General features: G+C 34.8%; 2 protein-coding genes across 4 annotated transcripts; one reads left to right on the top strand and one right to left on the bottom strand.

Annotated features, from left to right (window-relative positions):
- Positions 1–331: 331 nt before the first annotated feature.
- Positions 332–1,781, top strand: LOC123212710 (ethylene-responsive transcription factor ESR2-like). The gene has a single exon (XM_044631849.1). The coding sequence runs from the start codon at positions 406–408 to the stop codon at positions 1,642–1,644; it is 1,239 nt and encodes a 412-aa protein (XP_044487784.1). The 5' UTR covers positions 332–405; the 3' UTR covers positions 1,645–1,781.
- A 5,367-nt stretch (positions 1,782–7,148) lies between these two features.
- Positions 7,149–11,167, bottom strand: LOC123212958 (BTB/POZ domain-containing protein At1g67900-like). Of its 3 annotated transcripts, none has more exons than XM_044632226.1 (5): positions 11,060–11,167; positions 9,859–10,115; positions 9,697–9,766; positions 8,337–9,608; positions 7,149–7,821 (listed from the first exon to the last, which is right to left on the bottom strand). In XM_044632226.1, the coding sequence occupies exons 2-5, from the start codon at positions 9,915–9,917 to the stop codon at positions 7,324–7,326; spliced, it is 1,899 nt and encodes a 632-aa protein (XP_044488161.1). In that variant the 5' UTR covers positions 9,918–10,115; positions 11,060–11,167; the 3' UTR covers positions 7,149–7,323. The 3 variants fall into 3 exon arrangements, with proteins under 3 accessions (XP_044488161.1, XP_044488160.1, XP_044488159.1); XM_044632225.1 differs by having other exon boundaries at positions 11,004–11,140; XM_044632224.1 differs by lacking the exon at positions 11,060–11,167 and having other exon boundaries at positions 9,859–10,840.
- Between the last annotated feature and the right edge of the window lie 993 nt (positions 11,168–12,160).

Raw genomic sequence — 12,160 nt, 5'->3', positions numbered from 1 at the left:
AAAAAATCAACCTATAATTATTAAATTAGATAAACTAAAATTTAATTTTAATATATTATAAAAAAATTTTAATACATAAAATCTTCTCTAGTTCCGTCAAAGTATCCTATAAATCACGTTCCAATAGGACGTAGATGGCTGGGGCAGTAGATGATCTTAGTCATCAGAGAAATAATACTGGTCCAGCTTATTTTTTGACTTTCCTGTAGCACCAATATAACGCATGTTTAAACCAGTCAGTTTCCACCCCCATCTCAACACCAGAGTTATTATGTTCTAGCTATAAATACATCCGCTACCACCATTACAGTCCAGGTGCCAACTCCTGAGGTCTTTCACTTCAACTCTCAAACAAAGTCTTCTTCGTTTCGATCTTTGTGTATTCTACTCTTCACCCTGAGAAAAATGGAGGAGGCACTTAGGAGACTTAGTGGGATAACCCATTTAACAGAATGTGACCCAAGAGATACCATCGCTGACCACAGCCCAACCACCACAACTGTTACTACCAGTACCATCTCCACCAACAACAAAAGGACTTTAAAAGAAAGCGGTAATGTTGGCAGTGGAACCATAAGGTACCGTGGGGTTCGCCGTAGGCCGTGGGGTCGCTATGCTGCTGAGATACGGGACCCTCAGTCTAAGGAGAGGCGTTGGCTGGGGACCTTTGACACGGCGGAGGAAGCTGCGTGTGCCTATGACTGCGCAGCTCGAGCCATGCGTGGTTTCAAGGCTCGTACAAACTTTGTTTATCCGGTTACTGAGCATCTCTCAATGCCTGATCATCTCCTCCCTGCGTTTAATTTCTCTATACCGCTACAGCCGTCTGTTAGAGATTTACCTTCTCGCCAATTTAACCCTTCTTCTCACTGGTCATCTTGCGCTAATCCTCATGTTGCGGATCATCCCTTCTCTCCTGAACAGAAGAATTCCTCACTTAATATGTTACTTTTACGTGACTTCTTGAATTCTTCTTCGAATTCTTCTTTGTATACACCTACTCAATCTTTATATGACCAGTTTCCTTGTGTTAACAACTCGTCTTCTTCTAATCTTAGCGCTTTCCCTGGAGGTTCTTTGATGATGAATAGTCCCTATCGTCATACCTTCAAATGTTCCAGTGATATGAATACTAATGTATCATCCGATACTTACTCAGGTTCTTCCATGACTTTTCCTCTGAATGAAAATCGTCAAGGGTATGATAATACCACCATAGGCTCCACCAAAATTACTTCTGTTCAAAGTGATTGCACGGAATTCTTGCCACAAGAGCCTTCAGATTCTGGCTTGCTACAAGAAATCATTCAAGGGTTCTTCCCAAAACCTCTGTCGAGGAAATGTGATGATTCTTCGGAAATTTGTTCAAATTACAACGAAGGGTCGGCTGGTGCTCCACCGCCGTCTGATGTTTCGGTTAATCATTCACTGGATGGATTCAAGAGGGGGCTTGAAAATGAGAATTTGGGTTTCTACTTTGACTTCCAAGATGGTCCTCATCAACGGTTCGAGAATTGCAATGAAGTTTCTGGATCTCAGGTGACGCCGTACCTGCAAGTGGGTGCAGAATCCATCACTATTGATGATATATGTCAGTATCCAGAACTTTTGAGTGCCTTGGCAGCTAGGGTTCAGAATGTTTAACCTCTGAGTGTTGTGGAAAAGTCTATTTAAGTTATGCTCTAATCTAATTAGTTGGGTCTGGAGATGAATATTGCTACTGATCATTGCTGCTTGTAGGGCTTTGGATATTTGGTTTCTGTATTAGTTTATATCCATATGTACTTCCATGGAGATTTCATGATCTTCAAAGCTACTGAGCTGTTTGATTTATATTATAACATATTTGCATTATCGAAAATGGGAGTTAGGGCATGCAATATTCTGTGGAATTGTGAGGGGGTCTGTTTTACGTGTGTGTGTGTGTGTGTGTATTCGAATCAAACTGCCTTTTTAACTGAAATGATCTCATCAATAAGGTCAAATTTTATATGTAGTGATCGATTTAATAATTATTATATAAAATAAAATTAATTTTTTTTAATTTTAAAATATTGTTGAAGGAAATTTAAAATCGGCTCCTCTTATATTCCACCATTTGCACTCTAAGCAATTATTTAAAATATTATATTTTCTGTTACTTTCGACGGCTCTGCGTTGACCTCGAAACTCAAAGGTTGTCTTGGCCGGCTTTTGGGTTCTACATTTTAACCCTGGCGTCATCTTCTTTCCGATGTAATAGGTATTGGTGGGTTGAGCCCGTGAGATCCATTTGAATTTACCATTTTCAAGATGAATTCTGTTTGGTGGATGTCAATGCATGTATGATTACTTGCGCCGTCTGATAATCTTTTCATTTCTTTTCGTCTTCCTGGATTAAATTCATTTATGGCTACTTTCTTTTGTCTCGACTTAATCAATCCCCAAGTTGAGACACCGATGGTATGCCTCTCTTATTACGGCTCTAGAATAAATGTTTCGTATTCTGTCTTTGAGTAATTTACATTAAATAACTAAATTACAATAAATATGTGCATGATATGTAGTTGATCTTTTCAAGATTCTTTAACCAGTATATTCTTCAATCCAAGAAAATAGTTAGCAGCATTTGTTGTTTTTCTTAAAAAAAAAAAAGTCAGATACATCATAGAATCGTTTCCTTCTTAGTTGTTTTGCAGAACTCAATCCCACCTACTTTGATTCTTCATGCTTAGGTTAATTTGCTCCAGTGACAGAATTAAAGCTCAACATGGTAAAGTAGCAGTGTAGATATTATACGTACTCCTGTTCATTCTCCTGAGCTATAGAAATTCTTAATTAGTTAATAATATTTTAGTAAACAATATGGCAATTAATTTAATGCATATATGAGGCTCTCATGATTTTTAATCCATGAGTAATGCTATATATACTGAGTAACAATTCGAGTCTAGCTCTGCCGTGTGTGTGATATGCCATAGAATCAGCATTCAGTCTTCTGCTGGTGCCCATGTCTGCTGGCGCCCAAGTCTGCTGGCTCTCTCTGCTTCAATTCAGTCCTCTCTTTTTTCCAGAATTTGTTTTATGCAGGTTGCTGGCAGTCCAATCTCATGAGTCTTGTTTCTAGCTTTGCCTCTAAATTCTTTTCTGCTCAGTTAGAAGGCCTTGAAGACATCTGCTGCATCCTGTTCTTGGTGGCTGCAAGGAAGATTCCAAGCTTCTGTTGTTTGCTTGGGTGTTTTGTTTATGGGTGATATATTCTCAGTTTTTTTATGCTTTGTGGTCAGGTCTGCCGCCTCGATTGATTTCAAGTTCCTGTACTCTTTATCCATTTGCAGTTCTGTGTTTACCTTTATTTGATTAGATCGAACTTAAGTTGACCTCAAAACCCTTCCCAGGTGTCCCTTATTATTATTATTTTTTGTTAATATACACCTTTATTTATAAAAGGAAAACAATTTGAGTCTCATAGTGACATAACTGTATCTCTTTGGTCCATTCTTGCAACTGTTTAGTGGAAGTAGGAAATACAACACCTCAGACACTCTCAATTATTAAACTAATACAATAGACAAGTTTGTTAGATGTATTCCACAAAATAGTTGGCGTAAAAATCTGAAGGAAGATACAAGAGATATATCGTTGATGAGCCCTTTATATTAAAATGACACATCAAGTATAATTTATAATGGGCACGTACGAAGTTTTATTATTACTCTTTATATTGTGGATGCCATAATAACTTGATTATACAAAAAGTTTTCTTTTTAAAGTAATTTTTCAGAGGGTTCATAAACGTGGAAGAGATTCAAACTCAAGTTTTCTACTTAAAAGTTTTAATGTTTCGTAAGTTTATATAAAAAATTCTTAATATTGATAGAATAGAAAATCATAGAAAACAAGAAATATATAGAATTTATAATAAAACTATGTATATCCAATTTAGACACATAAAAGTATAGTACTTATGTATGTTATCACATGATTGAGTGGTTTTGAATTTAAGGTAAAATAATACTTAATCATATAATGATACACATAAATGTGTATAAATTTGTATACTCGAAATGCATAAATATAATATTATTCTACAAGTTAAATGAAAAAAAGTTCTAATCTAACCTAAAACTTAAGTAAAATAGAAAACAACTTAAATTCCAAATATAATACCTTAAAAAAAGAAAATTAAATAAATAAAATGAAATCCAAATTTAACAACATTTTCTTGCATCATAGCTCTTAGAGGATAACTTGATTAGTTAAGTGAAAATCGATCTCTCATAAAATATTAGGGTTTTATTTACATAGTCTCTTTTTCATGTAAAAGATTTAGACTGATTAATTTGAAACCAAATAGTAAGATTGTTGATCTCCCAAGGATCTGAGTATGTGGCATTGCCCTTGATTACAAAGTTAGCTTCTTTAATGAGGATTAAATAATATAAGTAAGGTTTAGTGGGTAATATACAAGGGAAAGGTGAGTAAGGGCCTCGACAATTATTTAGCCGTAGATGGAGAGGGTGGACACTAGACAATTAATTAACCAAAATTCATTTTGGCGAGTGCCCACTTGAAATTAATTAATATCCAGTAAGATTATTGTGGAAGGTTAAAATGTATTCAATGGTAACTCTTCTTTAAGCTTAATAATTTTATCTTTATTTATTCTTATCTTAATATAAATACAGTACTTTTAAAAGATAACTAAATTTTAGAGTAAGTCCACTCTATTATAGGTTTGGCAAGTTGGTAATCAATGTATCATTAACTGATCCGTGCATGCATAACATTGACAAATAAAGCACTTGAAATTAGTTAGCCATTAAGTAACAAGTACTAAAACTAATTTCAAAATAAATACACTCGAGGAATATTATATGTATCAATTTTGAATATATAAATGGTAACATATTTATATGTGTCATCACGTGATTTATCATTATATTATATTTCAAATTTACCTAATCATAGAATAATACATATAAATATATATCTATTTATGTATTCAAAGTAGGTATACATAGTTTTATTAAATACACTTTTTTTATCTTCTTTTACAATGCTTAAGTTGTTTGTTTTGGGCATACACATATGCCCAATTAGGTCTGAGCCTCTGAAACTGTAAATTAGGCTTTTGTCGGATTCTAGTTAACAGGCCAGCAGGCCCCTGTTTTCCATTTGTCCCAATAGCCTCCATTACTGAGTACACTCTGTGTACAGGCCGAGGGAAGTCCCATTTATCTTTAAGGGGACGTTTGGTTTGGGTAATATTTGATTACTAAAATAGAAAGATTACCTTGAAGATAAATTATTTAGAAGATTACTAAGTATAAATGATTACTATATTTGATAAAATTTGATAGGTATAAATAATTATTGTGTTTGGTTAAAGGTAATAAAAGATTACTAGTAAATTATTTTGCTTAAATGCCTTTAAATATAATTATTTTTAAATATTTTTTTATATTATTTGTCATATTAATTAAAAATAAATTTATTTTTATCTCAAAAAATTAATAAATAATACTTTTTCTATAATAAACTCAAGATTACCCCAGTAATCTTTAAATACCTAAGATGAAGGTGGTAATCAGATTACCACCTATATTACCTATCACGTCAGCATTGGTAATAGAAGATTACTGTAATCTTTTATTACTGATAAACCAAATAAGGGAATAAAATATAGATTACCAATGTAAACTTAAAAACCGTCAACCAAACGCATCCTAAGTTGCCCCGTTTAAACCAAAGGAAAAATTGGTAATGCAAATGTTAGATGACTAAAACGACTGATTTAATGAGGATGTATACTGTATAAACCAGTTCTTTAGAGGTTAAACGGACATAACTAAACACATTAGAGTTAGTCGAAATTATAAATTTTATAATTTATATATATATATATATATATAAACAAGCCTTGAAACCAGTTTTAAATTAGAAAATATGCATTCTATTATTTTCATATTTTATCATTTATAATGTTAAAAATTTAAAAGTTAGATCTTAAAATTTGTTATAGTTAAGATGGCTTCTTGTTTGCCTTCAATATCCCTGATGCTTCCTCTGAACAGTTTGTTTTTCTTGTTCTGTTGAATTTTACTTAAAAAAAAGGATAATAATGGACTCGTCAAGATTTTTTGTAGGCATCATCTATCATGATTCAAGTGCATGCATTAAGGGATGAAGAGATAAAATCATACGAAGGTGTAATGGGGTCCTTTTTGATGATGGCCTTTTTTTTTTTTGGGATCTTATTTTTGGCTGATTGGTTGTAGCATTGAGAGAAGTGATAAATATAAGTGGGACTTTTTAATGGAATGGATTATCACACTCGTGACAAAGAAGGAAGGATATGAAGATTTGAAAGCACATTGCTTTGCTTACCTGTCAACTATTAACTATAGCCATTTCTATCTCTACCACTTCATCTTCATTTGAAAAGCAATTCTAATTGGCCCCGTAGTTTCAACTGTGAATCAATATAATGTTATAAATCAAAACAACAGAACAAAACTGATGTGGAAATTTGTTGAGAAATAAGAGACAGAGTTTCATCAGGTCGAGATAGTTGTTTTTCTTTGATGGGATTCAAATTGACTGACATGAAGACATCTGAGCTACCACCAAGCTTCGACCCCACCCCCACTAATCACAGATTAACTTATGCCTGGTTGCAGAGTGGCAGTGCTGTCATGAAATAATGGTTGACAATAATCCAAGTCTTAAACCTTCCATCAAAACCATAGTCTAATTGTAGGTCCCAGATTATGACAAATTGTGGTCCACTGATATCTGTGCTGTGAATTTTCTCTTTGCTTACAAAGTTTAAGGTGCAGACAAGTGGATTTCTTATTTTTACATTGCATGTTCCCTGCTGTTTTGCATGCAAAAGCCAACACCGAGATGCCAATGGACTTTTGTTCATAATGCTAATGAATTTTAATGACAAAGCTGATATGATTAGCTCAAAACAAAGATACAAGACAAAAAGCATTCCAGTATAAAATCGCTGCAATTCGTCAGAAAGACGAAAATCCAAGACTTATCAAGTGAGGATCCAATGATCTGAAGTGACACAATCAAATGTTTCAGATTTCTAGACAAACGCAGCAGAGAAAAAATTATCAATATGAGAAACATCTCCAACAGTTGGTGCAAAAGAATTATTAGTAACACAGTTTGAGCCAATATCGTAGCAGGTTACATCAAAAATTCACATTGAGATTCTTTGTTTTAAGCTGAATTTACAGGGCTTTTTTCCCAAGCAAAAAAAGCAAGATTATGTATTACCCTTCAATTTTACAACTGGAAAGTAAACAAAATTATTCACTTATTCACTCAATTCTTTTCGCCGCCATTTCTATTGATTGATAGCAACTTACTGAACATTTTTTTGGGTCGAGTAGGGAGAGCACAGAAAGCCTTAAACTTAGAAGCTCTGCAAATTCCATCTGGGTTCAAATCATTTTCATCTAAATCATCATCTTCAGCCAGCTTCATACGTAAAGTTGAAAGTCTAGGCTTAGGAGATTTAAGGCCTGAGATACTCCACTGGTCCTCTGCTGCAATGATACTGCTGGTGCTTAATGTTGCAGGAGGCCTCGAAGGGTCGACATTGTGACCTGCTAGCAGTGCCTTTATGTTGCTAGGCAGCTCAGTCACTTTGCCACCAGCCATAGCGGCTCGAGCTTGCTCAAGGAAAAGAACTTGTACCACTACTCTTAGCGGGAGTAACTCATTTCTTGCAGCATGCATACATGCCTCCATAGACAATTTTTTGCAGTCAAGGATCCGGCACAACTTTTTTCTTTCACTCTTACTTAAGTCTGGATGTGTCTGTATAGAGAAATGAAAAGTTTAATTAATTTTTGCCCGTTTCATTGATATGGTTATTCAAAAACTTGATTGTATATATGAGCTTAATACAAACAAAAAAAGACACAGGTGCAAGTTCTACTCACAATTGCTAGAAATCTCCACAATAGGAAATAAGCCTGATAAGACCATTGCAATTACTACATGTTGTTCCGACTTAAGATAACTTTTCATGTCAATTATCGGCATATGTGAATTATTACATGGAAATTCTCAAATCAACAAGAAAGAGAAATTTACAATTGTATGGTCATGAGTCACATTCAACCATGTTGAAGATGTTAGGCTAGCCTATCCTACTGCCAATAAATAGTGAATTTGACAAGATACTAAAGTCAAGAGAGTTGGTTATCTACTGATAATTGTGACCCACATCCTAAAATTTGATGGTGATATTTTCCCAAATCTTTTTTTGGCAATCACAGAGTGAATTCATGGTAAATTAATAAGAACAAGGAACCGCTGTGCTTATTTACCTTGAGATAAATGTCAATTGCTCCGTAGAGATCATCATGGTCTAGCCTGGCAAAATCTGGTATGGCCTCAGCAATAGTAATGAATTTTGACAGAGGCAAATTCACATCTGTGGCAATCTCCTGTAGATATCCATCCACAAGCTTTGCCACCTTCAGTTTTGAACCATGTGATGCTGAAGATGATCTCCTACTCTCCTGCAATTCAAAATCAATATTTTCTGTGGACCTAGACCTTCTTCTCCTTTCAAACCCAAGTTTTGATCTTGGTGGGCTAGTCGGTGGACTCTTCCCCTGTGACATGAACCGTTCCAATATGGTCATCACTATGTCTACATCATATAGATTATCACTTGAATATGATAGAGAAGGTATCAACAGGTCACTGACTGTTGCTTCTTCCAGCTGAAGTCCTATTCTTCTAGCCAAATCCATCTTAGAAGAAGAGGAAGCATTAAGAATATTGGATGCCTTCAAGAGTTTAAGAAGGAAACCACAAGAAACAGCGCCTTTCTCTGTTGGGAGTAAGCTTATTATTGATTCTAAAAGGAGCCTATGCTTTGAGGTGACCTCATTGGCTGAATCTGAATCTGAGTCTGATGGCTCTGGGTTATTGATATTTCCATTTCTGGAAATGTTAGGTAGCCATCTAGATGCATAGATTTTCAATGCATCGCCGACGAGGTTAGAGGTTATCTTTCCACCAGATTTAATGGCTATCATGGTTCTCCAGTAAAGGTCTATGCCTAATTCTGCCATATCTTCAGCCCACCAACCTTTGCTACTAGCTGGTTTATGCCTCTGACTCTCACCTCCATTATTACAAGAAATATCATCTCTACATCTGCTAGAATAACTACGAGACAAACTCACCTTCGAGGGATGAGTTAGCACTTTAGAAGCAATTGCTTCGATGCATCTGCTTGTGATTCCAAGGTCCTCTGACCATAAAGGCAAAGCTTTTGTGGTCTGAAGGGTCACAATGGAGTCCCTCCACCCATGAAGGATGCAGGAATTGAAGAAAACCTCAAGCTTGTATATTAAGTTCCCCTTCTCAACATCTTCAGTCATCTGCAAATATTCGGCACCACATCGTGCAGCTACAATATTGTAGGCACTTAGGGTGATTGTTATTCCATAACAAAATTTTGCACAGAGTTCAAAAGCCTCAATACCACCTGGAAAATCAGGAAGTTGGACTCCTTGATGTTGTGAGGTTTCAGGGGACTCAGAGCATAGCCTCTGCAGCCGCAAACACTTGGACAACAAAGGAAACTGCACCGAAGGATTTTAAAGAATCAGTGAGTAAAAATTGGAAGAAATATTCTTACTAATATCCCAACAGATTCCAAACACTTTTTACCTTGTGAAGCAGATATCTACTTCCTCTCACTTGGATTATGAGATCACTAGAGACTTCAGAAGAGACTGACCTGCAATAAGAAAACAAATTTCCGTGATTTTTTTCTGGCCAAAAGTGTACATCAAAGAATGCTTTCATGTGTAAACCAGTGATGTCTTTCACCTTACAGCCTCAGCAGTGTAGAAGGTATCCGGCCGAATTCCAAGTTTCATAAACTTCATGACTAATTCTTTGATTCTTTCTTCTCTGTTAACGTATAAACTTCACCAGAATCTGTCTAATGGACTCAGAAAAACCAACTTCATGACTTATCAAACATTCCCTCTTTAGTAGATAAGATGCCACAAAAAGTTTCAACAATAGCAACCATATAATGTTCTCCAGACAAAAGCCCACTCTGGAGTCAAGACCAATCAATCCTGTATGTATTAAATTTCCGAGGCTCAGAACCTCAACTATAATTTTACACAAATAGACCTAGACTCGCTAAAGAGAATTCATCAAAATGGGAAAATAAAGAAGAAAGAAAGAAAGATTTACGTTTAGGGGAGAGGAGATAGGAGGGAAAAGGAATAGCAAAGAGTTTACTATTTTGGGTGTAATATAACAGATTGAATTAAATGTATAGAATTTATAGCATAAATAGTCCAAGAGACGGAAACCCAGATGATCAAACACTCCAAAGTTACGACCTCTCAGTCAAATTCCATAATCCAAGCTGATTTGGACATGAAAACAAAGAATCAAAACTCACTAACAGACTTCCTTCCGCCAAGTGAATCATTTTAAACACGGTAAAAAAAAAAAAAAAACTCAACACTGAAATATAAATTATATATGTATATATAAGACTTTTGACACCCTCCAGAGGCAGAATCGGTTAATCATTCATTAAGAAAATTTAACCTGAAAAACAGAAACCACTGCTTTTTGTTAAAGAAGAAAATTTAAGATTAATGATTAAGTTGAAGAAGAATGTGGTTTAATTATATGAGTGAGGATAGCCATGCCATTCTGAAACGAGAATGGAGGTGCCCACGTGCTTATCCTGCGCGCACTTTTGTCTCTCTTTCTCATCATTGTAACACCATTTTGATTACTGTACTCCCCCTCCCTTTGATTATTTTTGTCAAACGCTATTTTATACTACACCTCTTAATCTCATCATTAACCAAAAAACCATTATTAGATAAAACTAATTTATCATTCTTTTTTCTTATTTATAAATTACTTCACTCTTTAGCATCATTATAAAATAAAGAATGAACAAACAAAATACATACGCCATAAAGGAAAGGGATACTAACAGGTGGAATTGGATATGTGAATGACTTTCAAAGATGGTCCTATACATCGAAAATACCTTACTTTTGCATTCATGGCAGACGGTTCATAAATGAATGAAAAGAAGAAACTATATCTGGGTCTGGGCAAGACCAAAATTATGTCAGAATGAGTTGCAGTTGAGGGTCATGTTCAGTATGGCTAATTTTTGCATTGGATTCTAAATATTTATGTCTGATGATCTTCATAATGAAGGATGAGATTGACTGGAATGAATGTGGGCTCCCCTTTGTCTATCCTTTGACCTAGATAGTTACACTTGTTCACACAAAGTTCTTTGACTGCGCTGTTTATCTAAAGCTTGATATCATATCTTCTTTTAGAAGAAAATTAGGGTCGGAATTGTTGTTTCTTGATGGAGTTGGGTGAGCCCACTTCAATTAGGAACCAGGTTGGACTACTTTCCTCTATTAAGGTTGTTCGCATCATTTAACGATGAATGTGTAATATGTTTGAGCAAAGAATGATAAAATATTTACCCACTAGTTGTCAAAATGAAAAACAACTTTGCTAACTTTATACGACTTTATTACTTTCTTTCTTTTTTTTTCAAAGGCCACTCACTCTCATAAATATTGGAAAAAGAATATATTATGTTGATCCAGGAAATTGTATCAATGCAATACTGTAACTATTTGGGGATATTATGTGATGTAATGAAACTGTGATAGAAAGTGTCCGCATATGAAAAACGCAAAGTAATTGAACAATATTACATGCCAGTTTTTAATAAGGTTAGGTTGCCTAAACAAAATTTGTATCTACTATAATACTATTACTTTTTTATGCAATGTATTCGTTGAAAACAATTACAAATAGTATTTTTTGTCGGAGGAGTCTAAGAGACTTTTTAGAAAAAATCTATAGAGAATTCATAGAATGTTTTTCTTACTTTGAGAATGATAAAAAAAGATTCAAAAAGAGGATTCCTCCTTATCAATAGTCTGTATGCCCAAAGGAAAATGATCATAAACCTCTATCTTCATACGAAGCTTTGGGCCTCTCTTTTTTCTGTTTTTCTTATTGCTTTTAAAATTGATCCAACCCCTTCTCCCTTCTCTTTCACAAAGCGACCATCTATTTATAAGACAAGGAGGGCAAAACATTATTGTGATTCTGA

Source organism: Mangifera indica, chromosome 4, assembly GCF_011075055.1.
Source record: "Mangifera indica cultivar Alphonso chromosome 4, CATAS_Mindica_2.1, whole genome shotgun sequence".
In the NCBI taxonomy this organism is placed as follows: domain Eukaryota; kingdom Viridiplantae; phylum Streptophyta; class Magnoliopsida; order Sapindales; family Anacardiaceae; genus Mangifera; species Mangifera indica.
This window is presented reverse-complemented; position numbering and strand designations above follow the sequence as displayed.

Coding starts and splice junctions, on each gene's coding strand:
- LOC123212958 (XM_044632226.1), bottom strand. CDS start 9,917: ATGAAGTTTATGAAACTTGGAATTCGGCCGGATACCTTCTACACTGCT. Junction 9,767..9,858: donor TACACTGCTGAGGCTGTAAG/GTGAAAGACATC, acceptor TTCTTATTGCAG/GTCAGTCTCTTCTGAAGTCT. Junction 9,609..9,696: donor GTAGATATCTGCTTCACAAG/GTAAAAAGTGTT, acceptor CCTTCGGTGCAG/TTTCCTTTGTTGTCCAAGTG.
- LOC123212710 (XM_044631849.1), top strand. CDS start 406: ATGGAGGAGGCACTTAGGAGACTTAGTGGGATAACCCATTTAACAGAA.